The 26,763-nt window shown below is 36.4% G+C and overlaps 1 protein-coding gene across 1 annotated transcript in view; it reads right to left on the bottom strand.

Annotated features, from left to right (window-relative positions):
- The window catches only part of SVEP1 (sushi, von Willebrand factor type A, EGF and pentraxin domain containing 1), an 802,056-nt gene that overhangs the window by 71,559 nt on the left and 703,734 nt on the right, over positions 1-26,763 (bottom strand). The window contains exons 42-46 of the mRNA XM_053702672.1: positions 24,652-24,715; positions 20,980-21,153; positions 12,777-12,950; positions 9,144-9,317; positions 7,665-7,841 (exon numbers count right to left, since the gene is read on the bottom strand). Coding sequence (XP_053558647.1) covers positions 7,665-7,841; positions 9,144-9,317; positions 12,777-12,950; positions 20,980-21,153; positions 24,652-24,715 — 763 coding nt within the window. The remainder of the gene's footprint in view (positions 1-7,664; positions 7,842-9,143; positions 9,318-12,776; positions 12,951-20,979; positions 21,154-24,651; positions 24,716-26,763) is intronic.

The raw sequence follows: 26,763 nt of genomic DNA, 5'->3' as shown, positions 1-26,763 counted from the left end.
GGACAATTGTTAGTGTGTTTTTCCAGTGATCAAAATCCTTAAATGCTTCTGCTATAAGTACTTCTTAGATTTAAAATTGTTACAAAATAGTTATTTCTTTCATTAAAATACAAGTACATACAGTTGATTTGCATAATCAACAAATGCATGATAAAAAGACAATACAAAAGCACTTAGGTCCCAATATTCAAAGCATCGAGACACCATCGGGAAACTGCTTCACTGGCCTCATCGGCCTTGCAGTCTGACAAGATATTCAAAGAAAAGGGGTGTGTCCTAGTAACGCCGGCGAGCGGAAATGTCTCTGGTATAAAAGTCAATGGGAGCATGACGTCACCACCCATGCCACTCATTTGCATTTTGCTGCGTCCCGGGGACCCAGGAAAAATAATTTCCGTGTAGGCACACTTCAAATATATTCATGGTGACCTAAGTTTTACTACACCTACACTAACTAGCTCAGGCAATGTAGTCTGACAGCTGATAGCTAGTGAGACAAACATGGCCACTACCCTCCTCGCAACCTGCACTTCGCTGCAGGCTACTCCCATTAGCATGCCCCACTAACTCCCCCTGATTGCCTATAACTAAGTCACGCCTAAGATACACTCCCCCTGCTCTGCCTTGGTAAATTTCAAAGTTATGTCTATTTCCACATCTTGATAAAGGCCACCTGGGCCGAAACCGGTAGAGAGTTCACTGTTACTTTGACATTTGTTTGGAACTTTTAAATAACACTACATTTAAGAGTCCTCGGTGCAAATCACTTTTAACTTAGTGATTGGCAGGATCTCGCAGTTTACTTGAACTTAGAACAGACACTGTCTGTCAAGAAATCCATTGTTTTACACAGATGCTGTCTGTAAGAAGTCACTACAGCCTCTGCATTCCTTCATCACCTGTGGGAAACTATCAATCAAATGCTGTCTTTCTGGAATACCAAAACACACACAGACAATGTCTGTTGGAATTGCAGCACTCAATTACAGATGCCGTCTGTTGAAGCTATTGCTTATAGTAACCCACCAATCCCAAGATTTGGATTGTGAGCTGACTCAGCTGTGACTCTTTCCTCCTACGACACACTCTGGAGTTAATTACGCGATCTACGTTCTCCACCTAACCTGCAAAATCATCAAAATCAACACTTTTTGCCTTGTTCTTTCATTAGCGATTGTTGAAAGATATACATGCAAAATCATTTAAATCAACACTTTTTTAGCCTTGTTCTTTCATTAGCGGTTGTTGAAAGATATAACTGCTCATCCTCGCAAAAGGATTATTTGGGCTCCTGGTCTATTAAGATACTGTTTACGGTTATTTAACCACCGTTCTAATAGACATTATTTTAGACTTGCATTGTACTCCTATCAATAAATGCACTTCTAATTTTATAGTTTTTTTTATTTTGTTGTTATTTTAATTGTTTGCACATATTGTTCTTAAAATATTGTTCTTGACATATTGCATCTCACTCAATGCCATTTTAGTTGTTAGCTAATACCTTGCAAGGTTTAGTGTTTTTTATGTTGATATAAATTTACTCACCTGCATATTAAAGTGTTTAAATTTTTAAACAGAGCTTTAGGTCTCTTTTAGTCCTTTATATAGTACTAGTCCTAAAGCCCATTCACACGGGCCATTTTTTGCAGTACAGCGGTCCCACCCCTTGTGCTCTCTTCCTCCCCCTCTCTTTTGCTCTCTCTCCCCCCCTCTTTTGTGCTCTCTTCCCCTCTCTTTTGTGCTCTCTCTTGCTCCACCTCTCTTTGGCTCTCTCTATCCCCCCTCTCTTTTGCTCTCTCTCCCCTCTCTTTTGCTCTTTCCCCTCTCTTTTTGCTCCCTTTCTCCCCCCTCTCTTTTGCTCTCTCCCCCCTCTCTTTTGTGCGTTCTCTCTCCCCCTCTCTTTTGCTCTCTCCCCCTCTCTTTTGTGCTCTCTCTCCCCCACTCTTTTGCGCTCTCTCTCTCCCCTCTCTCTTTTGCACTCTCTCTCTCCCCTCTCTATTTTGCGCTCTCTCTCTCCCCTTCTCTTTTGTGCTCTCTCTCCCCCTCTCTTTTGCTCTGTCTCTCTCCCCATCCCTCTCTTTTGCTCTTTTCCCCCTCTCTCTCCCCCCTCTCTCTCCCCCCTCTCTTTTGCGCTCTCTCCCCCTCACTCTCTCCCCCCTCTCTTTTGTGCTCTCTCTCTCCCCCTCTCTTTTGCGCTCTCTATCTCCCTCTCTTTTGCGCTCTCTCTCTCCCCCTCTCTTTTGCGCTCTCTCTCCCCCTCTCTTTTGCTCTCTCCCCCCTCTCTTTTGTGCGTTCTCTCTCCCCCTCTCTTTTGCTCTCTCCCCCTCTCTTTGTGCTCTCTCTCCCCCATTCTTTTGCACTCTCTCTCTCTCCCCTCTCTCTTTTGCACTCTCTCCCCCTCTCTTTTTTGCGCTCTCTCTCTCCCCTTCTCTTTTGCGCTCTCTCTCCCCCTCTCTTTTGCTCTGTCTCTCTCCCCATCCCTCTCTTTTGCTCTTTTCCCCCTCTCTCTCTCACCTCTCTCTCCCCCCTCTCTTTTGCGCTCTCTCCCCCTCACTCTCCCCCCCTCTCTTTTGTGCTCTCTCTCTCCCGCTCTCTTTTGCGCTCTCTATCTCCCTCTCTTTTGCGCTCTCTCTCTCCCTCTCTTTTGCGCTCTCTCTCCCCTCTCTTTTGCGCTCTCTCCCCCTCTCTTTTGCGCTCTCTCTCTCTCCCCCCTCTCTTTTGCGCTCTCTCTTTCTTCCTCCTCTCTTTTGTGCTCTCTCTCTTCCCCCTCTCTTTTGCATGCTCTCTCTCCCCCCTCTTTTTTGCTCTGTCTCTCTCTCCATCCCTCTCTTTTGCTCTTTCTCCACATCTCTTTTTTGCGCTCTCTCCCCCTCTCTTTTGCACTCTCTCTCTCCCCCCTCTCTCTCTCCCCCCTCTCTTTTGCACTCTCTCCGCCATCTCTTTTGCGCTCTCTCTCTCCCCCTCTCTTTTGCGCTCTTTCTCTCCCCATCTCTTTTGCGCGCTCTCTCTCCCCTCTCTTTTGCGCTCTTTCGCGCGCTCTCTCTCCCCCTCTTTTGCGCTCTCTCTCTCCCCCCTCTCTTTTGCGCTCTCTCTCTCTCTCCCTCTCTTTTGCGCTCTCTCTCCCCCTCTTTTGCGCTCTCTCTCTCCCCCCTCTCTTTTGCGCTCTCTCTCTCTCCCTCTCTTTTGCGCTCTCTCTCTCCCCCTCTTTTTTGCGCTCTCTCTCTCTCTCTCTCCCTCTTTTTGAGCTCTCTCTCCCCCTCTCTTTTGCGCTCTCTCTCTCTCCCCCTCTCTTTTGCGCTCTCTCTCTCCCCCTCTCTTTTGCGCTCTCTCTCTCCCCCTCTCTTTTGCGCTCTCCCCCCCCTCTCTTTTGCACTCTCTCCCCCTCTCTTTTGCGCTCTCTCTCCCTCTTTTTGAGCTCTCTCTCTCCCCCCTCTCTTTTGAGCTCTCTCCCCCTCTCTTTTGCGCTCTCTCTCTCCCCCTCTCTTTTGCGCTCTCTCTCCCCCTCTCTTTTGCGCTCTCCCTCCCCCCCTCTCTTTTGCGCTCTCTCTCCCCCTCTCTTTTGCGCTCTCTCCCCCCTCTCTTTTGCGCTCTCTCCCTCCCTCTCTTTTGCACTCTCTCCCACCTCTCTTTTGCACTCTCTCCCCTCTCTTTTGCTCTCTCTCTTTCCCCCTCTCTTTTGCTCTCTCTCTCTTCCCTCTATTGTGCTCATTTCCATCTCTTTTGCTCTTTCCCCTCTATTTTGCTCTCTCTCCCCCCTCTCTTGCTATTTCCCATCTATTTTGTTCTCTCCCCCTCTCTTTCTATCTCTCTCCCCTTCTCTTTATATCTCTCTCCCCTCTATCCCTCTCATGCGCGACCGTGCCCGGACACACCCCCCGCCACGCCGCTCACGCCCGGCTACGCCAGCTTTTGCCCGCACCGGCTGTTCAGGTAGGAACAGGAGTGTTTGTCCTCGCGCGCAGTCTCTACTGCGCATGACAGCTTCAGACAAACACACTTGGCCTTTTATTATATAGGATAACAGTTATCATAAATTATTAAATTTTATACTATCTCATTTAGTGCTCACCTTATATATTAGGTCTCATATACTTTTTTATATATTATCACATATTTTATTTTCTCAATTTGCTATTAATTTAGCGCTCACCTTATTGTCTGTTTTCATTATTATTATTTACATCTTGAGGAAGGTTGTCATTTTTAGGTGTAGCTTATATTGAATTTTAGAAGTGTTTCCCTCATATTGTTGTTTTCTCTATTTCCACCCCGCCCCCCATATCATGTGAAAGCCATCAGCCAATCACAGGTGCATATATGTATGTTCTGTGAATTCTTAAACATGCTAAGTAGGAGCTGGCGAGTCAAAAAGTGTAAATCTAAAAAGACTGTGCAGATTTTGTAAATTGTTAAAAAATAAATAAATTGCATGCTCTAACTGAATCATGAAAGTTTAATTTTGATTTGAGTGTCCCTTTAATCTTGTGATCCCATAAATAAAAAAAAAAGCAATGTGCACGATTAACAACAAACAAAATGGCACTTTTGGGGGTTTAATGGTTACATTGCAGGTTAAAGCTCTAGAACTGATGATAATAATAATAATAATAATAATAATAATAATAATAATAATAATAATAAAGGGCCTGTACGTTAATTGATCTTTTTTTATAGTATAAAAGAGCTTGTTATTATTTTTTTAATATTAATTAATCTAGCAGGAAGCACTTCTATCTGTTTGGGCACTTCTCATCCAATATGGTATATGGGTAATATCAGTTTTTCCATGTGCAAAGCCAATGTTACATTCTAAAAAAAATGGGGTACTCAGTAATAAGCTGAAAAAGTGTTGTACAAGGTTTATCAAATTCTTTAGCTGTGGAAGTGAAAAATGGCCCTGCAAACATGTTGTTAATGTCGAGAATTTGCATTGTGACCGCTGCTTCTTAACCTACTATGCCAAGAGGCTTTTCTCAATCCCCACCCCCCAGACTTCTCTGAACAGGGTGATTGAAAGCTTCTGCACGCATGCAATTGGCCGCATGCTGGGTGAACAAGGGTGGAGATATCCACCTGTGTCCGTCCGGCTGTTGTTAAATGGAGGCCATATCACTTTTCTCAGTCAATAACACTGCTATCCATGGTTGATACAAATTACTTTTAAAGGGACAGTCTAGTATAAATTAAACTTTCATTATTCAGATAGGACTTTTAATTTTAATCAACTTTCCAATTTACTTTTATCATCAAATTTGCTTTTTTCTCTTGGTATTCTTAGTTTAAACTAAACATAGGTAGGCTCATATGCTCATAATAGCATAGGTAGGCTCATAATTTCTAAGCCTTTGAGGGCTGCCTCTTATCACAGGCTTTTTAAATCTCTTTTCAACACAAAGAGACAGAAAGTACACGTGGGCCATATAGATAACACTGTGTTCAGGCACAGGGGGTTATTTAAGATCTAGCACAATACAATGCTAAATTTAAGACAATAGATAATAAACAGTCACAGTCATGTGATCAGGGGGCTGGAAGAAGGTTCCTAGATACAAGGTAATCACAGAAGTAAAAAGTACATTAATATAACTGTGTTTATTATGCAAAACTGGGGAATGGGTAATAAAGGGATTATCTATCTTTTAAAACAATAACAATTCTATAGTAGACTGTCCCTTTAAGTAGTTAATTCCTAAAAAACAAACAAAAAACAACAGTTGTCAACGCACACTTTACCTCCATTATTAATAGCTTATCCTTCAAGTGAACATATATGGGGGCTAATACCAAGGGAAACATGTAAAGATAAAACATAACTTTTACTAAACACAAGGAAAGAGGCAACTTAAAAATTATTGATAAAATTAAAAAACCATGATCTATATGTATATGTATTGCTGATAATTTAATTCTATAATCTTTCTTGAGAAAAAAAAATTAAAAAGCCTACATTCCTTCCCATGCCTTGCTGAAACTATTAAAGGGACAGTATACTGTAAAATAGTTTTTCCCTTAATGTGTTTACAATTGCTTTTTTTACCAACTGCAGAGTAAAAAATATTAGCTTTTTAAGGCTTATTTGTGTATATTAAAGCTCTGATTTTGTGTTTTGAAGCCACAACCTAATAAAATGTGTTGAGCTTGTAGGTATAATCAGATCTCATTACTGTATCACATACCTGCTTCTTTATCTTATTTCTGTCCTTAAAACAACCACCAATACTTTGAGAGAACAATGGAAAATCAACATTTTATTACCTTATCTCTGCTTTATCACACTGGGAGTGTAATTTCTTCTGCTGGCTGTGTTTACAAAGCTTATCTATAGCTGGTACGCGCGGCCACAAACTTTCAGAATAGGTGGGGATACCACATGCTAAATCAACCATTTCAAATGCCAATATAAGGGTAAAGGAGCTACTTGTAAACAATTTAATACACTCCAGCAGGTAAAGTGGATCATTGGGAACAAATTAAAGGGGAGAAAATTTTTGAGTAAACTGTCCCTTTAAAGGGACAGTCTACCATAGAATTGTTATTGTTTTAAACGATAGATAATCCCTTTATTACCCATTCCCCAGTTTTGCATTACTAACAGTTATATTAATATACTTTTTACCTCTGTGATTACCTTGTAGCTAAGCATCTTCTGACAGCCCCCTGATCCCATGACGTTTTATTTATTATCTATTGACTTGTTGTGTTGTGCTGACTCTTAAATAACTCATTGGACATGAACACAATGTTATCTATATGGCCCATATGAACTAGCAGTCTCTTGTTGTGAAAAGCTAATAAAAAAGCATGTGATAAGAGGCTGTATGTAGTGGCCAAGAAATAGGCAGAAATTTAGAGGTTTAAAGGTTATAAAGAACATTAATATAACAATGTTGGTTGTGCAAAGATGGGGGATGGGTAGTAAAAGGCATTATCTACCTTTTTAAACAATAAAAATGTTAGTGTAGACTGTCCCTTTAAAAAAAGTTTTTTTCATGATTCGAATGCGGCATGCATTAAATAATTTTTTTTCTCAACTTACTTTTATCAAATATACCCCTTTTTTTAATTGGTAACCTCTGAAACTTCAGTCCTTTTCCTGAGAGCTCTATATGGCAGCAATATCTGCAACAATGTTTACATAAAGTTCTCAGAACATGTGCACAACCCTCATCTAGACAAGCTCATGAAAGGTAAGTTTCAAAAAAGGATATTAGGACAAATAGGTAAAAATTTAATACAAGTATAATGGAAAGGTTTTTGGGTTTTTTTTACTGTAGGATTGGATCTGTCAGAATCATGAAAAACGTAATTTTAATCATATCCCTCTAGGAGAAACCACGTCCTGCTTATATTCTGATCTTGCTGATAGATGAAGAATAATCTGCCGACTATTTATGTAAATGTGTTTTTGGGTGATCATGGTACATTTTAACTTTTATTTATAACCTGTAAAATGAACCTGAAGTGTGCGCTCTATATTTACTTAATCGTAATATTGTATATTTTGTAACAATAACCTTGAATATGTATTCTATAATTAGTACAGTTTTGATCAAAATAGTTTTTACTACAGTATATTAAAAAAGAAAGATTCTGACATCACAAAACACAAAAACAAGTCACACCATCATGATTTTCAAGTACAACCTTGTTACAAGTCTTACTTTCACATTTTGCATCCGTATCCGTCCATGTTTCATCAGCACGGCATGTTATGACAGGTTGACCTTGTAGATGATAGCCTTCGCGACATTTGATGGATACTTTCTGACCAACAAAGAAATCTGTTTCTGCCAGTACAGCATTCTCAGGAATAACAAATGGCACAGGGCATGGATTTGCTGTATAAAACAATAATGAATACTAATCAGCAAAAATACACCCAAGAAACATGAATATTTTATGAATTTAATTTTAAAAATGTATTATTATTTCTATGTTTAAGTAGAAAAGAATATGAAGAAAGATGTAAAGGGCATTCATCATTTAATTATATACAATATCAATTTGTAATTGAGAATAGCTAAACAAATTGCAATGTATATTCATGATTTTTCTACCTGCTTGTCCTGCAATTTACCACTCCAAAGTGTGCTTTTTTTACTTCCTTAAGAGAAGCTGATGCCCTGATCCTGCTACATGCTACACACTAATTGCTTAGCTCTTGGGCTTACTGCTACAGCAAAGAAAGATAGGTAAACATACTCAAGAGGAATTTTGATGGGTGTACTCCTGTGCTGCTTGGGATTTGTTAAAATCCTGCACATTTTGCTAAAAAAATGGCAATTTTAATTGCTTTTGAAACATTAAAGCAGATCTTTTGCAAAGCAATGTTTCACAGTCATTTAAAATAACTTTATAAAATAGACAACACTGCCATCTACTGGGCTCAGTGTAAGCATCCTGCAATGAGGATCTCTTTTCTCATTGTGAAAAATAAATATAAAACACACACATGGAACAGCTGATACATTACACCAGGTCTGATAAAAACAACAACTTCCTAGTGCATCCTTCATCTTACAGTGACCTAGAGAAAGGAAAACTAGCTCCAATATATTTCTTTACCATATCTTGTCATAGCTATCATTTTCCTCCAAATACCACCTTATCCTACTTTTTTGTTATTTTAATATCTGTTTGTTTAACAGCATTCTGTTTCAACAACTTATAACAATTACTTATATAATTCAAACACTGTAATTGAAAATAAAATTAATTGATACTTATTAATAATGAATATGAAAATGATCTGATTTAAAACTAGTCATATTTCAAGGATTGAAAATATATTTTGCAAGTATTGAATTATTAAGTGGAAGGGTTTGGTATTCTTGGGATATCCACGTCCTTGTGTTTTTACCAAAAGCAAAAGCTGTTAAATGCCCTTTTTTGGCCATACTGCATTTCCTAAGGTTGGGTTTGTATAAAACATTGACTTTGTTCTCAACCTTTAGATTATAGAGCATTTAGAAATTGCATATCTATATATAATTTATGTAAATGTATTTTGGGCTACAATGGTATTTTTCCTAATCTCTGTTTAATACCTATACAATTGACCCAAATATCTTCACTCTATTGATCTATTTTTTTTGGAACAATAATCTGTAATCTAAAATCAAATTAAAATAAACACACACGTTTGCAAACAGGTATAGGGTGGCTCCAGTGACCAAATGTAGTGCACTCAGCAAGCGGTTCTCCAACAAGCTCGTATCCATCATTGCACTGGTATTTTACAAGGATTCTAGCAGTGGTATTTTCAAACATAATATGTCCATTTTCTATCTTATCTGGCACTTCACATTTTGTTTCTGAAAGAAAAAAGTAGATATTCCATAATGAACTATCAATTTTAAAACTGGCCTACATATACCCCTCCCCTTCATTTCGTTATGAAGAAAATGCACATCAAACATTTTTCCCTTTAGAGGGGTTACACACATGGTTGAGCCAATGAGAAAAGTCATATGTGAATAGCCACCAATTACCATCTAGCTACCAAATATTAATTTGAGTTGCATACTCATTTAATAAAATGCTATTTTCTGCATATTTTGCCCAGTGATAGAGCTTCATATAAAACTGATAAGGTTCTATAGAATGTATAAATATTATTTTTATAGTTCAGGAGAACTTTATTATTAATTTATAATTAATACACATATAGAGTCAGTAAAGTCAACATTTTGGAGAACTTTAAATTGTGCTTTGGGGCCTAGACCCACTAATAGATTTGCAATTCCTTTTAGGTTGTCTCAAACTTTAAGACTCTTAAGCCAAAAAATAAATCAAAAGGAAAATATGTTAAAAATGCATTAGCCACAAAATAAAAGGTACTTGTATGCTAATCACTTAGAGAAAAAAGGATGAAAATACAATACAGGTGAAATTGTCTTCTAAATTATGGGGTAGATCTCAGTCTATCAGTGTTTATTCGGTCCAAAAAAGCAACACTCACAATAAGTACTTTTCGGCACTTTTCTGCACCCATGATTGTGTGTTTTTTTTTTTTTTGTTATTCTCGCTAAAAGCCCTATCTTTACTATGGCATCTAATGGTTCTTGGCAACTACAATCCATTTTTGAGAGACTTTTAGCTCCTTTATGAGACAAATTTGACACTTTAAGGCACTTTGTAAAGCCTTGAAATGGGATTTTGGACATATATGCAGCTATTCCAAGACCAGTTGGAAAAAGTCTAATATCTTGCACATGTGCAAGACACTCTGAAATTGCCACAGGAGACATTGTAGAGGTTAAGTGACACACATGGTAATGATTTATTAAAGCTTAATTCATTACTGTCGTATAGGCCAGTGATGGTGAACTTTGGCATGCCATATATTTCAGAACTACATTTCCTATAATGCTCGACTGGACTTCAGAGTGCCTAAGCATCATGGGGAATGCAGTTCTGAAACATCGGGAGTGCCAAGGCTCGCCATAACTGGTATAGGCCATTTACAGTGGAAAGGGCACACATTTACATTTATATAGGCTCATGTACATATGTATATGTGTTGAGTATGTGATATCCTGTACAGCTAAGGGAATCTATAGGAAAAGTCAAATCAAGACTACAACATCTACAAATGGTGTGGAGCAATCTGTTTCTGTTAATGTTTAATTCTAAATAACACTTGCACTGTCATGATTGCCACAAACAGTACTGGTGACTTCATAACTGGCCTTTAAAACAGGATTTCCAAAAAAACCTGATGCAATCCATTTTCATCCTCACCACTGATAAACAATCTGAATGCCATTTCTATCTCTGCATGATGGGCATACTGGGCACAATTGCTTGATTACTATATTGTCACTTTTGATCTTTGACAAGAATTGTTTGTAACAATATTTATGTAATTGCCGTGCCTGGATTTCAACCTGGGACTACTTGTTTGCAGTCTGTTTTTATGTTCTGGCACCACCAGAGGGCTTTGTATTCTCTTGACGTTTTTGGAGACCTGTTATCTGCAGTGGATAGTTATGTGGCTCAGCTTGCTAGTTGCAGGTAGTTTTGCAATCAGCTGCTTCACAAAACACGTCCTGCCCGGACATAGTGGTTCATCTTGTTCCTGTTTGACCTTGCCTGAATTTCCTGTTTGGTTCCTGAATCCGGCTTGTTCTCTGACTACTCTTTTGGATCTTCCTTGGTTTTGACGGAAGATTGGACTGCTTTTCTGTTTACTGAACTTGGCCTTGTACCCTGTCTATTATATCGGATTCTCCTTGGATTTGGTGATTGTTCTGACTGTTCTCAGGTATCTGACCCTTGGCTTGTCTCCTGGCAATTATGTCTGTACCAGCTTGTCTCTGCTTCCTGTGGAATCATCCTGCTTCTCTGGCATCCTGTTCCTGTATCCTAGTCCTGCAGGAGACCCCTGTCAAGCACTAGTATCCTGTTTCAGTGCCTATCCCTACAGGGGGTGCTTGCCAAGTTTCTATATCCAGCCATGTATAATAGTGCTGCAAAGGATATCTGCAAAGAACCTGCTTCTGCATCCAAACTCTGCCAAGTTAGAAAATATTATTATATACATTTTGAATTGTGATCACTCAAGAAACTCAATGACCAATTCGGGAGGAAAGCAAAAATCCATTTCAGGAGCAAACGGCTACTAGATTTTAATCAAAGCCCTAAATGAAAAATGACTTCTTGGTGACATCTTTATTGAGTTAAAATACTCACTATATTTTGAAATGCCTTACTTTATATTAAAATGAAATGTAATTTGAATAAGCTTAATATAGATAATTAATTTTTCCCTTAAATTGAATTTCACATTGTTTATTTAGGATTTTTCCCTCAATTGTAGATTTAATATTTAAAAAAAATTGCAACCTCTCTCTAGACTGTCAAAAGTCAATGTATAAATTGGATGAGAATGCTGACATGTATAATAATAATAAGAAGAATAACAATAATAATAATAATAATATGGAAAGCTCTTACACGGGCACCATTTAAAGTGCAAACATGATATTAATATAAAAATTCAACATAATAACAATTTGACACATAATAAGATTTGCTTTTAACAATATTCACTGCATCCTGCTAAAGCAGAATCATCAGTCACATTTATATCTGTGTAAAGGTACTGACATACTGTATGCCTTTTACATGCCCTATGTATTACCTGATACGGAGACATTTTTATTACAATAGATACATGTGCAACCTGCATCCTAGACCAAAGTCAAAAATATAATTACATTTCCTGCTCTCCAGGTCTGTTGTATTTCTGCAAGTGATAGGGTGATAAAGATCCCCCGTGGATCCAAACTTTAGATCTATATAGCTGTCAACATGTGATTATATTTTCTTGACTTGAACTGCATTTTCAGTTTCTTGTGCTGTTCTTTCTTAGCTGATAATTTTCTTATAGCTTTGACTTTGAATTGACAGCATTTTCTTGATTGTTAATAATGTTTCTTTTTGTAATATTTTTTTTTAATGTAACTTTATTAAGCTTTGAATGAAGGCATTACACATATTCATACAAGCCATTACAGGTACATACCATTTAAGATCAGTAAACCAGTAAATAGTGGTGTGTGCTTTCTTTTTCTTTTCTTTCTTTTTTCATTTTAAATATAACTCAACAAAAACTGAAAAATAAAGTTAACCTCTCAGTCATACTTATTACTGATATTTTGTGATCAGAATATCAATTTCATGATGACAAACTGTTTCATCTTGTTAATTTTTATCAAAAATAAATAGCTTCCTTGTAATGCTGCTAGCGTAAAAGATTTAGCAAATACCTCTACATGCTGGCAAAGGCATACTCCAAGTTCCATTGGCAAGACATGTCACGTTCTGTGGTCCAACAAGCTGATAACCAAAATAGCATACATAGGTGACATTACTTTTGTATGTGATTCCATTTGAAATTGAGATAGCATTTTCTATAGATGGATGAGGCTCACATGTGACGCCTAAAATGAAACAGATGGTACACAATAATTATATTGTTATATAAAAAACCTTTATTAAATTGTGAAGACAAATAAAAAATACAGTAGACTTCTTATCCTGCATATTATTTTTCAAAAAAGTACATAATTAATTATCAAACTTTAAACATATGAAACTCATTTCATGAGCTCCCTTTCTCGGGCCTGATTCAAAAACAGTTTAATTTGTACATAAAAACACTGTATAATAGTTCAGGTGTTTTTATAATTGATTTTAAAGCTATTCCAATCATTAAGAAGAACAAGGAATATAAGCAGCAAATGATAAAACATCAAAGGCTAGTGAAAAAAAACATAAATATATATAAAAAAAATAGACATTGAAATAATTGTTTTTAGATATGTGCAGCCCAGAAAAATTAGGTTTGTCCTTATCTTTCGTAACAAATAATATTTATTGGCTGCACTATTCGGTATTTGTTTCATTTGCAATGAGAAAAAACGGAATATTCATAAGAACATTTACATTATTTTAATTACACAAATGTAAATGTTCCGAAACTACAGGTGAAAAAGGTCACCTGCAGCTTATACTTACCTTTAGCGTGCTGGAAAACTGGACTTATCCACTCTTCTTCTGCACAGAGCCCCAGCTGCGCTAATAGGAGGCTTAGCGAGGTGGCGCACAGGGTCTGCACAAAAGGACCTCTTCCTTTAGTGCGGGCCCTGGGAGCCAGCACACTAAGTCTCCTATTAGCGTGGCTGGGGCTCTGTGAAAAGGCAGAGCACATTAGCACAGCTCTCCAGCATGCTGAATTTTAGTATTTAACCCCTCAAAAAGTAATTTAAAGAAAACAAATGAATAGTGATGAATTTCGTTACTATTTTTTATTTTGTTGGTGCATTCATTTGGATATTCATTGTTAAAAGCTTATAGTAAGCATACACTATATTACAAAATGCAGGTACCATGTTATATTTGTTTTATTTCAATCATGGGCTCAATACCTGCTTTCAGTCCTCCCTTATCTTAAGCTCACTTTGATGTCACTTAGGTCCAAGAGTGGCCTTTCTTCTACATGGGAGGCTACTTCTTACTTATCCTTTCTATGTCTTATCCTAATATGTGTAATGGTTTCTAACCTGTACATCCTGCCAGAGCTTGTTATTGCTCTCCATATATTTTCCTTCACATGAAACCTTCAGTTAAAATGCACTGCTGTGTATATCCTCAAGGGGAACCTTCTTATATTCAATCAGTGCACTTTAAGAGACACTTATGAGGTATACATAAGTGTGAAGCTCACTGTTAAAATAGACGGGTACCACATTCTCTTCTGTTCATATTACCTCAGTAAAAATATGATTAAAAAAAAAAAAGATTTTGGAGAGTTGTTTAAATTTGTATGTTCTAAGTCCAAGTCCACAATACATTACATGACAAATCTATGAATTATACTATAAACTATTGACCAGATTGCATTTCGTCCAAACCAAATTGCACAAAATGTATCCTACTTGCTCCCTTAGGTGCTGTAGATAGTGTGGAAAACTGGGGACCCCTTCCCATATTTGGTCTCCCTTAGGTGCTGGAGACAGTGTGGAAAACTGGGAACCCCTCTCCATATTTGGTGGTCTTTCCTCATCCTTAATCATTGTTGGACAAATGCATGGCAACTCTGTGCTAGCCTAGACCTTCCTGATGTGCCATATCCAGGTATGTCACACATGCATTTAGGTGTTAGAAAACTTCCTAAGCATAAACAGTATCTTTTAGTCTATATTTTGATCTCAGTCAAACTGGAAGAATGTAAACCACCCTACATGAAATAAATGGAAAAACATGTATTTAGGTCCAGACAGCTGATGGACATTTTTTTGTTTGATATGGGAACCCTGGGGATCCCTCACAATCTGTAGCGTATGTAATGACATGGAGTCAGTTTAAAAAGTGTGTCCTCTTGATGAGCTGAGGGTTCAGAGATTATTGACCCAAATATCTGCATTTACTCCGCCCCATCCTTTTTTTCCCTCTGCTTTATTTGATGACCATTGCATATGGCAACTATCTAATTACTGTTTTTTTGTATTGGTGACCTTTCTCATCACAATGAACCCTCTGTAAACTGTAATTCAATAGTGGATACAATGTTAATTTGCAATGAGTGCTTATCTGTCTTTGTAAAAGGTTTTTCATACTATCTCTTTCTATGCTATTGTTATGCACAATATAATGAAACATTTGAATAAAAAAATGTGTGTTCTATCTAAATCATAAAAGAAAAAAATCCTTTAAAATTGAAGTTCATTTTCTTTCATTTTCAATATGTATGTGAGTCTATCCTGTTTCTAGGTAGATGCTTAGATTAAGACCTCATTTTATTTTGATAAACATGATTTGATCATGTTGCTTATATATGTCCTCACTCCTCTCTTTCTAACCCCCCTCTTTTTTCTCTCTTCTCTTTTCCTTCTCTCCCTTTCCTCCTCCTCTCTTCTTTCTTTCATCTTTTCTCTGTCCTCTCTCTAACGCTGTGTTCTCTCTCTCTCTATTTTTTATTTCTTTATTCTCTTTCTCTCCTCTCTGTTCCCTTTCTCGCCTCTCTCTTCTTTTCTTCTCTCCTTCTCCACTTCTCTTAATACCCTCTATGCTCTGTCCTATCATCCCTCTCTCCCTCTATTTTCGCTCTCTACTATTTATCTATATATCTTTTCTTTCTTCATTCTCCATCTTCTATCTATTTTTTCCACTCTCCCACTGTGTTTTCTATATATTTTTTTCTCTCTTGCTTTAATCTCCTCTTTTTTCCCTCTTTGGGGTATATTTATTAAGCAGCCTATGCTGCTGTTTCTGTACGAGCCTTTAAGTTAAGAAGCAGCGGTCGTAACTCATCCGCCACCTCTGAGGTGGCTGACTGCAATCATCCCGATCGGAAACGATTGGGATGATTGACATCCCCTGCTAGCTGCAGATTGGCTGTGAATGTGCAAGGGGCGGCATTGCACAAGCATTTCACCAGAAATGCTTGTGCAATGAAAAATGCTGACAGCATAAGCTGTCGGCATTTATCGATGTCCGCCCGACATTTGATAAATTTACCCCTTTCTCTCATCTCTGATCCTTTTCTCTCCTCTCTCTTGTCTCCTTTCCCTCTCCCCTGTGTCTTTTATTGCTCCTCTTCTCTCTTCTCTTTCACACTCTCTCTATTTTTTTTGTCTACTCTTTTTTGTTCTCTGTTCTTTAAACTCCTCTTTTTCATCTCCTCTCGCTCTTTTCTTCTCTCTCCTCTATTTTTTCTCCATCTCTCTCTCTCTTTCTCTGCCACCTCTCCTCTCTTTCTTTTTCCCTCTTCCTCTGTGTTTTCTCCCCCTTTCCCTCTATTACAGCATACAACAGAAGTGAGTACACCCCAGTGCTATATCACTTAAATCTCAAATAATTCAAAATTGTATAACCTAACAGTAACTGCATTACATCTAAGTTAAACAGTAGGGTATTTGCTCTTATGTAAAATTAAAAACTAACAGTTTAGATTTACTATATTAAAAATACCGGCCCCAAAGCAGGAAATCAATGCAACAAAACTCAGTGCACCTTTCATTACTGAGATTCAAATCTTTTATTTTTTTCAATACTTTGCATGTTTATTTTTGATGACCGACTCAATCCTCCTTGGCATGGAGGAAACCAGTGTCGTACAAATTTCTGGAGAGATGTTCTGCCCTTCTTCAGAGATATTTTTTTCAGCTTCTCTTTGTTAGAGGGGTTGTGTTGCTCTACCATTCTCTTTAAAATACCCCAAAGGTGTTCTACTGGAATCAAGTCAGGTGACATACTTGGCCAGGTCATAGTTTTCACTTGTTTCTCCTTTAGAAACTCCTTTGTGATTTTGGCAGTGTGCTTTGGATCGCTATCATGCTGGAATATGCGTCTTCTGCCAAACTTCTGGAGATTGGGATTCATCTTGTCAGCCAGTATTTTGGTATATTGCAGGCATTCATGGTGCCATCTATAAATGTAATTTCCCCAACACCTTTTGCAGTTATGCAGCCCCATATCGTCACACTCTACCTCCATAATTCACTGTTGGGACTATGCATTCACTGTAATAATTCTGACCAGGTTCACACAAAACATGGTGTACCCCATCTGAGCCGAAAAATTGTATCTTGGTCTTGGCCATCTTACCAAATAATGTGCTCCCAGTATTCATCAGGCTTTTCATGTTGTTTAGCAAAGTTTAATCTTGCAGTTTGGTGCAGAAGAGCAAGCAAGTTTTTTTTCCCTTGGATGCTGTCCATAGAAGTTGACATTATGCAATGTCCTTAGCACTGTCTGAGCTATCACAGAAACTTCAATTTCTATTGATAATCCCTGAGCCAAATCTGAAGCACTTGCCTGTTTTTCAGAGCTAGTCTGTGGTGTCATTTTAGGAGGACAGCCACTGCGGCTCCGATTTTGGCACTCTGTATTGATCTATACCTCCTGATTAGTACTGCAACTGCGTTTTGACTGATTTTTAGTTTGTCACCAATCTTCCTGTATCCTTTTCCATCTTTGTGAAGTCTAACATGCAGATTTTTAAATTCCTCTGGCAATTCGTTTCAATGTGGAGACATGATGCAAACTTGCAGATAGACACAACCCATTGGCCAAAAAATTAGACTGTTCTGGTAACTATGCTCACACAATTAGGCTAATTGGAAATTATAGGTGTATTCAATTTTGTTTCAGTGATCTTACTTGTGTGTCAGTGACCTCACTTTTGTTGCATTAAGTTTCTACTTTGGGGCCTGTATTTTCAATATAATCTTTCTAAAGTATTTGTTTTTGATTGTTTAGCATAGGAAATACTTTACTTGTCAACTTAGAAATAAAACAATCATTGAGAGGTGATACAATTTTTAATAATTTGATATTTAAGTGATATTGCCCAGGGGTGTACTCACTTCTGTTGTATACTGTATATCTATCTTCCCTTTCTCCATTCAATTTCTCCTCTCTGTACATTTTTATTCTTCTATCTCTATATCTGCGCTCCCTTTGCTTTCTCTCTGTCCTTTAATTTTTGCACTCTCTCTTCCTTCAGTCTGTCTTCTTTTCTTCACTCTCTCTTTCACTCTCTTCTATCTGTCCATTTTCTATCATCTCTTTTATTTCCTTTCTCTCTCTTCCTCCTCTTCTCCCTGACATTTATTTTCTTTCTGCTATTTTTTAGCTTTTCTATCTCCTCTCTCTGTCTCTCTCTGTTCTCTCTTTGCTAATATGTGTCTTTTCTCTCTCTTCTTTTTCTATCTTCCATCTCTCCTCCTCTCTTCTCTCTATCTCTTTTCTGTCCTCTCATATCCTCTTTCTTTCTCTTCTCTCTCCTCCTTTTCCTCTCTTCTCTGCCCTCCCTCTCTCTCCCTTTGTAGTTTCTACTTCTTTTCTCTCTCTTCCTTCTCTCTCCTCTTTTCTCGCTCCTCTATCTTTCTTGTCTTTCTACTGATGTTTTGTTTGCTGCACCATATTGCAAATCGAAATAAAACTCATAAATATTAATATTTAAATAGAGAACATCAACTAGACAATCATTGTCCATGTGAAACATCCATCACTAAGTTCTTTACTACCTTTATAATATTTTCAGATTCAACTACACACAAGATTAAAGTGCCCACTCCTTTATTTATGGTTTTTCGTCATCACTCTTTGGGAGAATAATCTCCAAGAGACATAATTTGCATACAGAAACAAGAGAATTGCTAACCAGTATAATAGCTTGTTCTATGGCGAGTCACCACTCCAGAGGCATCCTCTTATAGCCCAGAAAGTTCCTGACTTCATGCCTAGACCTTTATAAACTTTTTCTTGCTTACTGTGCTTTTATATATTTTTTTTTTTGTTCAATAAACTTTGCAGCTGTTTACCTTTCAAACAGTCTTTGTAAATATTTTTTTTATAAGTTTTGCATCATAAGTGAAGCCAGCATTGTTCAACTGACTCTTATTTCACCCAAAGCTTCTGTTCATTCTTATGACTATAAAAACAGGCTTTTTTTTTGTGGCTTGTCATTCAACGTCATTGTTCCACTTATTATTCATCCCCTATAATTTCCTTTAGATTATAGGCTTTCAAGAGAATTGCCCTCAATTACCTCTGTAGTTGTCTATGCAAAGTAATTACCCAAAATACTAAATTTTCATTATAGCATGCTGAGAGCAGTTAAAATATAGCAATAATAATTATTTAATACTTTTAACTAAATTAAACAGCATGCTGGTGTCAGGCTTATTTTACCAATGACTTACAGTATGTATTAAAATAATTTTTTTACACATAGATTATTATCCATGTAAAAACTCTTATGCAAAATATTTTTTATATGAATAATCTGAAAAATAAAAAGGGGATAAAAAATGTAAAACATTCTGAAAATTTTAAAATCTAACTGTTAAAGGGACATTCCGGTCAAAAGTTAAATGCACATAGATTAATGCTTCTAATAAAAGTTATTACTGTTTTAGCGTTAGCATTGTTCTCTGCACGTGCATACTAAGCATAGCTAGATATTCTCAGTTCACCAGCATTTTAAAAACTGTAACTGTTCAGAGTGCCAGTGGGGACTGTATCATGTCAGCAATTAACAAATTGAGTCATTACCAGATGGTACCAGCACCTTAGGCTCTCTGAGCAAGTGCTGTGATTAAAATGCTGGTGCACGGTGCATACTTAAATACACCTTTGAAACAGCTGTAGCTTTTATTAGAAACATTTTTGCTAATGCATGTATATTACAAAATTATTTCTATTTAAAATTGAAATAAATCCATGTGGATTAAAATTTTGGCTGGAATGTCCCTTTAAAGGCTTTCAGGAACCAACAGTATTGTAAATTAAAATTACATTATAATTCAGCTTTATTTTTCTTTGTAAAATCTGAAAAAGGGAGTATTTTACACTATATGCCATCTTGATTTTTGAAAAAACAACTTTAATTTGTGGAGGTGTGTACCTTTATTTATATATATATAGAGCTGTAGAGGATTTTATCAGCCACAGAACAGTTCATTATTGAGTAAAACATTTGCAGAAACATACATTTTAATTTTAGTTTAAATATCAGTTTTTTAAATGTTTAGTAACCATTTTTCATATAAATGACAGAGATACTTTCAGTTAATGTATCTTGATGTTTAACCAGCAAATAGTTATTTTATAAGTAATGAACCAGAATGTTGATATTTGCCTTATTTAGATTGTACAAACATACTACTTAATATTGCATATGTATTTGGCATTAAAGAGATACTAAACCCACATGTTATATTTCATGATTCAGATAGAACATGCAACTTTATAATTTATACCTACTATCAATTTTTCTTCGTTCTCTTGCTATCTTTATTCAAAAAGCAAAAATTGAAAGCTTAAGCGTAAGCCCATTTTAGGTTCAGAATCAGAACCCTGGATAGCGCTTGCTTTTTGGTGGCTACATTTAGTAAACCAATAAGCAAGCATAACCCAGGTTCTGAACCAAAAATGGTCTGGCTCCTAAGCTTTACATTCCTGCTTTTTATATAAAGATAGCAAGACAACGAAGAAAAAATTATAATAGGAGTAAATTAGAAAGTTGCTTAAATTGCAAGCTCTATTTGAATCATTAAAGAAAAAAATTGGGTTTAGTGTCCCTTAGAACGGAGTAGACTGTCCCTTTAATTTTGGATCATGCACTTTCTGAAATTGGAAAAAAAACACTTTTCATGATTAAAATAAAGGAAAAAGAGCAAAATAAATAATGAAAATGTACTGCAAAGTTATTTTACTGCACATAACTAAACATTCTATATTAAAATCTCACAGTTGTTTATATCACTTAATTGCTTAACTCTGTCATCTAACATAATATAGCATTTAATAGAATTAATTCTTATCAGACAGAATAACTTTACAAAATAAATGTAGTCAAAATGACAATACTTACTAGTATGTTGAGTGATTGATGTTAAAGAGAATATTTTTATTTAATATACATATCTGATATTTTTGAAAAAAATAATATATACTTACTCACACACGTTGGAGAGGGTGGAATCCATTGTCTGTCCACATGGCAAACTCTACGACTGGGTCCTTGAAGTTCAAAACCTGGTTTGCAACTATAATGAATTTCATCTCCAAACAAATAGCTATCACCATCAATTATTCCATTCTCTAGAAATTCTGGAGGCTCGCAGGAAATCCCTAAGTAAGTAAATCATGTGCTTTAATAAAAATGCCTGCAGTATCAACTCATTTTTCATAATTAAATAACACACAGCCAGATTACAAGTTTTGCGTTATGAGCGGCTCGATACTAACTTGCAAGTTATTTCCCCTGCTCACCTTTAATAGCGATGCTATTACAGATTTGCAAAAACCCAGCGTTAGCGGGCAATATGGCAGCGTTGAGCTCCATACCGCACACAAATACCAGCACTGCTTTGAGCTGGTTTTGTGTGTTCGTGCACAATTTCCCCATAGACATCAATGGGGAAAGCCGGCTAAAAAAAGCCTAAAACCTGCAATAAAGGAGCGTAAAGTTCCGTAACGCAGCCCCATTGATTCCTATGGGGAAAGAAAATTAATGTTTACACCTAACACCCTAACATAAACCCTGAGTCTAAACACCCCTAATCTGCCGCCCCCGACATCACTGACATCTACATTACACTTATTAACCATTAATCTGCCTCCCGACATTGCCAACACCTACATTACACTTATTAAACCCTAATCTGCCAACCCGGATATCGTCGCCACCTACCTACACTTATTAACCCCTATTCTGCTGCCCCCAACATCGCCGCCGCCACTATACTATTAATCCCTAAACCTCTGGCCTCCCACATCACTAACACTAAATAAATATATTAACCACTAACCCTAAGCCTAACCCTAACACCCCTAACTTTAATATAATTAAAATAAATCTAAATTAAACCTACTATTATTACCTAAATAATACATATTTCAGACTAAATACTTACCTGTAAAATAAACCCTAAGCTAGCTACAAAATAACTAATAGTTATATTGTAGCTAGCTTAGGTTTTATTTTTATTTCACACCTAAGTTTGTATTTATTTTAACTAGGTAGACTACAAATTTACCTGTAAAATAAAACCTAACCTGTCTTACACTAACACTTAACATTACACTACAATTAAATAAATTACATGAATTAAATACAATTAACTAAATTACAAAAAAATAAACACTAAATTACACAAAATAAAAAAGAAATTATCAAATATTTAAACTAATTACACCTAATCTAATACCCCTATCAAAATAAAAAAGCCCCCCAAAATAAAAAAAAAACCCTAGCCTAAACTTAACTGCCAATATCCCTTAAAAGGGCCTTTTGCGGGGCATTGCCCCAAAGAAATCGGCTCTTTTACCTGTAAAAAAAATACAAACAACCCCCCATCAGTAAAACCCACCACCCACACAACCAAACCCCCCAAATAAAATCCTATCTAAAAAACCTAAGCTCCCCATTGCCCTGAAAAGGGCATTTGGATGGGCATTGCCCTTAAAAGGGCATTTAGCTCTTTTTCTTTGCCCAAACCCCTAATCTAAAAATAAAACCCACCCAATAAACCCTTAAAAAAAAAAAACTAACACTAACCCCCGAAGATCCACTTACAGTTTTTGAAGACTGGACATCCATCCTCATCAAGCCAGAAGAAGTCTTCATCCAAGTGGGCAGAAGTCCTCAACGAAGCCGGGAGAAGTCTTCATCCAAGCGGCAAGAAGTTGTCCTCCAGGCGGGCAGATGTCTTCATCCAGATGGCATCATCTATCTTCATCCTTCCGACGCGGAGCGGCTCCATCTTCAAGACATCTGGCGTGGAGCATCCTCTTTATATGGTCAAAGTCGTACACTGAAGGTTCCTTTAAATGATGTCATCCAAGATGGCGTCCCTTGAATTCCGATTGGAATTAAAGGTGAAAAAATCCTATTGGCTGATGCAATCAGCCAATAGGATTGATCCAATCAGCCAATAAGATTGAGCTTGCATTCTATTGGCTGATTGGAAGACTTCTGCCCGTCTGGAAGATGACTTCTTGCTGCTTGGATGAAGACTTTTCCCGGCTTGATGAGGATGGATGTCCGGTCTTCAAAATCTGTAAGTGGATCTTCGGGGGTTAGTGTTTTTTAAGGGTTTATTTGGTGGGTTTTATTTTTAGATTAGGGGTTTGGGCAAAGAAAAAGCGCTAAATGCCCTTTTAAGGGCAATGCCCATCCAAATGCCCTTTTCAGGGCAATGGGGAGATTAGGTTTTTTAGATAAGATTTTATTTGGGGGTTTGGTTGTGTGGGTGGTCGGTTTTACTGATGGGGGGTTTTTGTATTTTTTTTACAGGTAAAAGAGCTAATTTCTTTGGGGCAATGCCCCGCAAAAGGCCCTTTTAAGGGCTATTGGCAGTTTAGTTTAGGCTAGGTTTTTTTATTTTTTTTTGGGGGGGGGGCTTTTTATTTTGATAGGGCTATTAGATTAGGTGTAATTAGTTTAAATATTTGATACTTTCTTTTTTATTCTGTGTAATTTAATGTTTGTTTGTTTTTGTAATTTAGTTAATTGTATTTAATTAATGTAATTTATTTAATTGTAGTGTAATGTTAGGTGTTAGTGTAAGACAGGTTAGGTTTCATTTTACAGGTAAATCTGTATTTATTTTAACTAGGTAGTTAGTAAATAGTTAATAACTATTTACTAACTAATCTACCTAGTTAAAATAAATACAAACTTAGGTGTGAAATAAAAATAAAACCTAAGCTAACTACAATGTAACTATTAGTTATATTGTAGCTAGCTTGGGGTTTATTTTACAGGTAAGTATGTATTTAGATTTAAATAGGAATTATTTAGTTAATAATATTAATTTTTATTCAGATTTATTTAATTATATTAAAGTTAGGGGTGTTAAGGTTAGACTTAGGGTTAGGTTTAGGGGTTAATAACTTTAGTATAGTGGCAGCGGTGTCGTTGGGGGCATCAGATTAGGGGTTAATAATATTTAACTAGTGTTTGCGATGCAGGAGGGCGGCGGTTTAGGGGTTAATATGTTTATTATAGTGGTAGCGATATCCGGAGCAGCAGATTAGGGGTTAATACTTTTAGTATTTGCGATGTGGGAGGGCCTCGGTTTAGGGGTTAATAGGTAGTCTATGGGTATTAGTGTACTTTGTAACACTTTAGTTATGAGTTTTATGCTATAGTTTTGAAATGTAAAACCCATAACTACTGACTTTCAGTTTACAGTACGGATCTTGTAGTTATAGGCTGTACCGCTCACTTTTTGGCCGGACAGGCAAACTCGTAATACCGGCATTGTGGAAGTTCCATTGAAAAAGGACTTTTTGAAAGATGCGGTAGTTACGTTGCGTGACGGTCAAAAAAGTGTACGGTACAGCTGTACCTACAAGACTCGTAATACTGGCGTTAGGGAAAAAGCAGCGTTATACTCATAACGCAAAACTCGTAATCTAGCCGTTAATTTTTTTTTTTTTAATGTATCCAAAAAAAAAAACGTACTTTATAGGAAGAAAAAAAAATATGAATAATAAGATATGAACTAATTTTGAATAGGCTAAACAAGTGTATTATATTATAGAGCAGACATGCCAAAAAAATAAATAAATTAGTCCTTGTTCTCAGTCCTATTAACTTATTTTAATATCTGAATTTCCTACTTTTGCACTGAGGTTCTAATCCACTCCAGGTTCCATCCGATTGACACGCTCGTTCAGTAGAACCCTAAGAAAATAAACAGGGATTATAAAATGAATGTGGCATTGAAAATGTTCTCTTTATTTTTCAATTGGTTGGATCATTGTTTATATCATTTTATTTTTGCCATATAGATACATAACAAATAGCAGATACATAGCAGAATAAAATATTGGAGATTTTTTGGCAACATAAACAATCTGTAAAGTAACGCAGCCAGTAAAAATATTTCTAAAATAAATGTGAATGTATCTCTATAAACATATATTTAGATGTGTCCAAATTTGACTCAATAAATAACACGTTTATACAATTTCTTTCCAAATTTCTTGTCTGCAATAACAGGCATTGATACAGTATACCCCTTATATACAAAAAGCAAGTCTCATCCCAGTGAAAATCTTTTTTTTTTAACCTATGATTTTGGCACATGTTGTTTAACCCCTTCATTACCGGGACATTCACAGAAGAACTTGCCCAAAATACCAGAGAATTTTTAGCAAATGCAAGATAACAAGACAATGCAATAGCACTTAGTCTGAACTTCAAATGAGTAGTAGATTTTTTTTATAACAAATTTAAAGTTATGTATATTTCCACTCCCCTTGTACCATGTGATAGCAATCAGCCAATCACAAATGCATATACGTATAGTCTGTGAATTCTTGCACATGCTCAGTAGGATCTGGTGACTCAAAAATTGTAAATATAAAAGACTGTGCACATTTTTTTTAATGGAAGTAAATTGGAAAGTTGTTTAAAATTACATGCTGTATCTGAATCATGAAAATTTAATTTAACCTGAGTGTCCCTTTAAACAGAAATAGAGCCCCATTTTTGTTATTTACCTGTCCAAACTATTTTTTTTTTAGTAGAAAACCCAAGGTATTGATCTAGGCACAATTTGGTATATTTCATGCCACCGCCAAATGCAATCATATAAAAAAAAAAATCATTAACTTTTTCACAAACTTTGGGTTTCTCACAGAAATTATTTACATACAACGTATGGAAAAATAGCATAAATTATTGTAAAAGCTTCTCTGGTAACCCCTTTGTTCAGAAATAGCAGATATACATTGCTTTGCCATTGCTTTTTGGTAATTAGATTGCAGCTGCACACCACACTTCTATTATTCCCGGCAGTGAATGGGTTAATCAGGAAGCTTGTAAGGTTAATTATAGCTTTAGTGTAGAAATTACCCTCCTACCTGAAACCTCACACCCCTTGATCCCTACCTGATCCTTCCGAAACAGCTCTTTTCCCTACCTTACCCCCCCCCACACACACACACACACTGGTCACCAACATCTTATGTACTGTCAAACAACCTGTCAATATGAAGATTTAAGGCATTTTTTTAAATTATTAATATTTTTTTTTAATAATAATTATATATATATATAAATAATCTTTTATTGAGGTTCAGTAGTATTCATAACAGAAAGATAAAGAAAAATAACAATTAACTTTTATGCATGAATTGACAATTGCATGTTTCAAATAGTATAAATGCAATTATAGTATAAAAGATTATGCATTTTGATGTCAACGTAAACCTGATTTTTATACATAATGTTAGTAATACTAGTGGTTAATGTTATGACTGCTCGTGAGCCAATTGATATAGGAGAAGTATTCTGACAATGATAACCACATGGGAGACCTTAGAAGATCAGAATAAAGCAGAAATGGTTACAGGAGTGTTCAGCAGGTAAACACCGCTATAAGTAAGGGGGGGGGGCGGAGGGGAGAATGTTAAGAGCAAAGAGGAGTAAACAAAATAGTAGTTTATTTTAATGAGAGTGCATCTCTTAGGCTATAGTAGTGCAGATGGTAAGGGGTGGGTGGAATATAAAAGTGTGATATAAGTTATTATTTAAGTTATGAGGGGGCAGTTGTATTAATATAAAGTGAGAGTAGTGATGAGAGAAGTTTCATACTTTTAGGAGCACTAATACTGAATCAAAATTAATTGCTTGTTATGAATTGTTGACATAAAATATCTAACATCATTGACATCAAAATAGATAAACTACTATAAAGCTAAAGGTGCTAGTACACAACATAAGAC

The sequence above is a fragment of the Bombina bombina genome, chromosome 2 (genome assembly GCF_027579735.1).
Source record: "Bombina bombina isolate aBomBom1 chromosome 2, aBomBom1.pri, whole genome shotgun sequence".
In the NCBI taxonomy this organism is placed as follows: Eukaryota; Metazoa; Chordata; class Amphibia; order Anura; family Bombinatoridae; genus Bombina; species Bombina bombina.
This window is presented reverse-complemented; position numbering and strand designations above follow the sequence as displayed.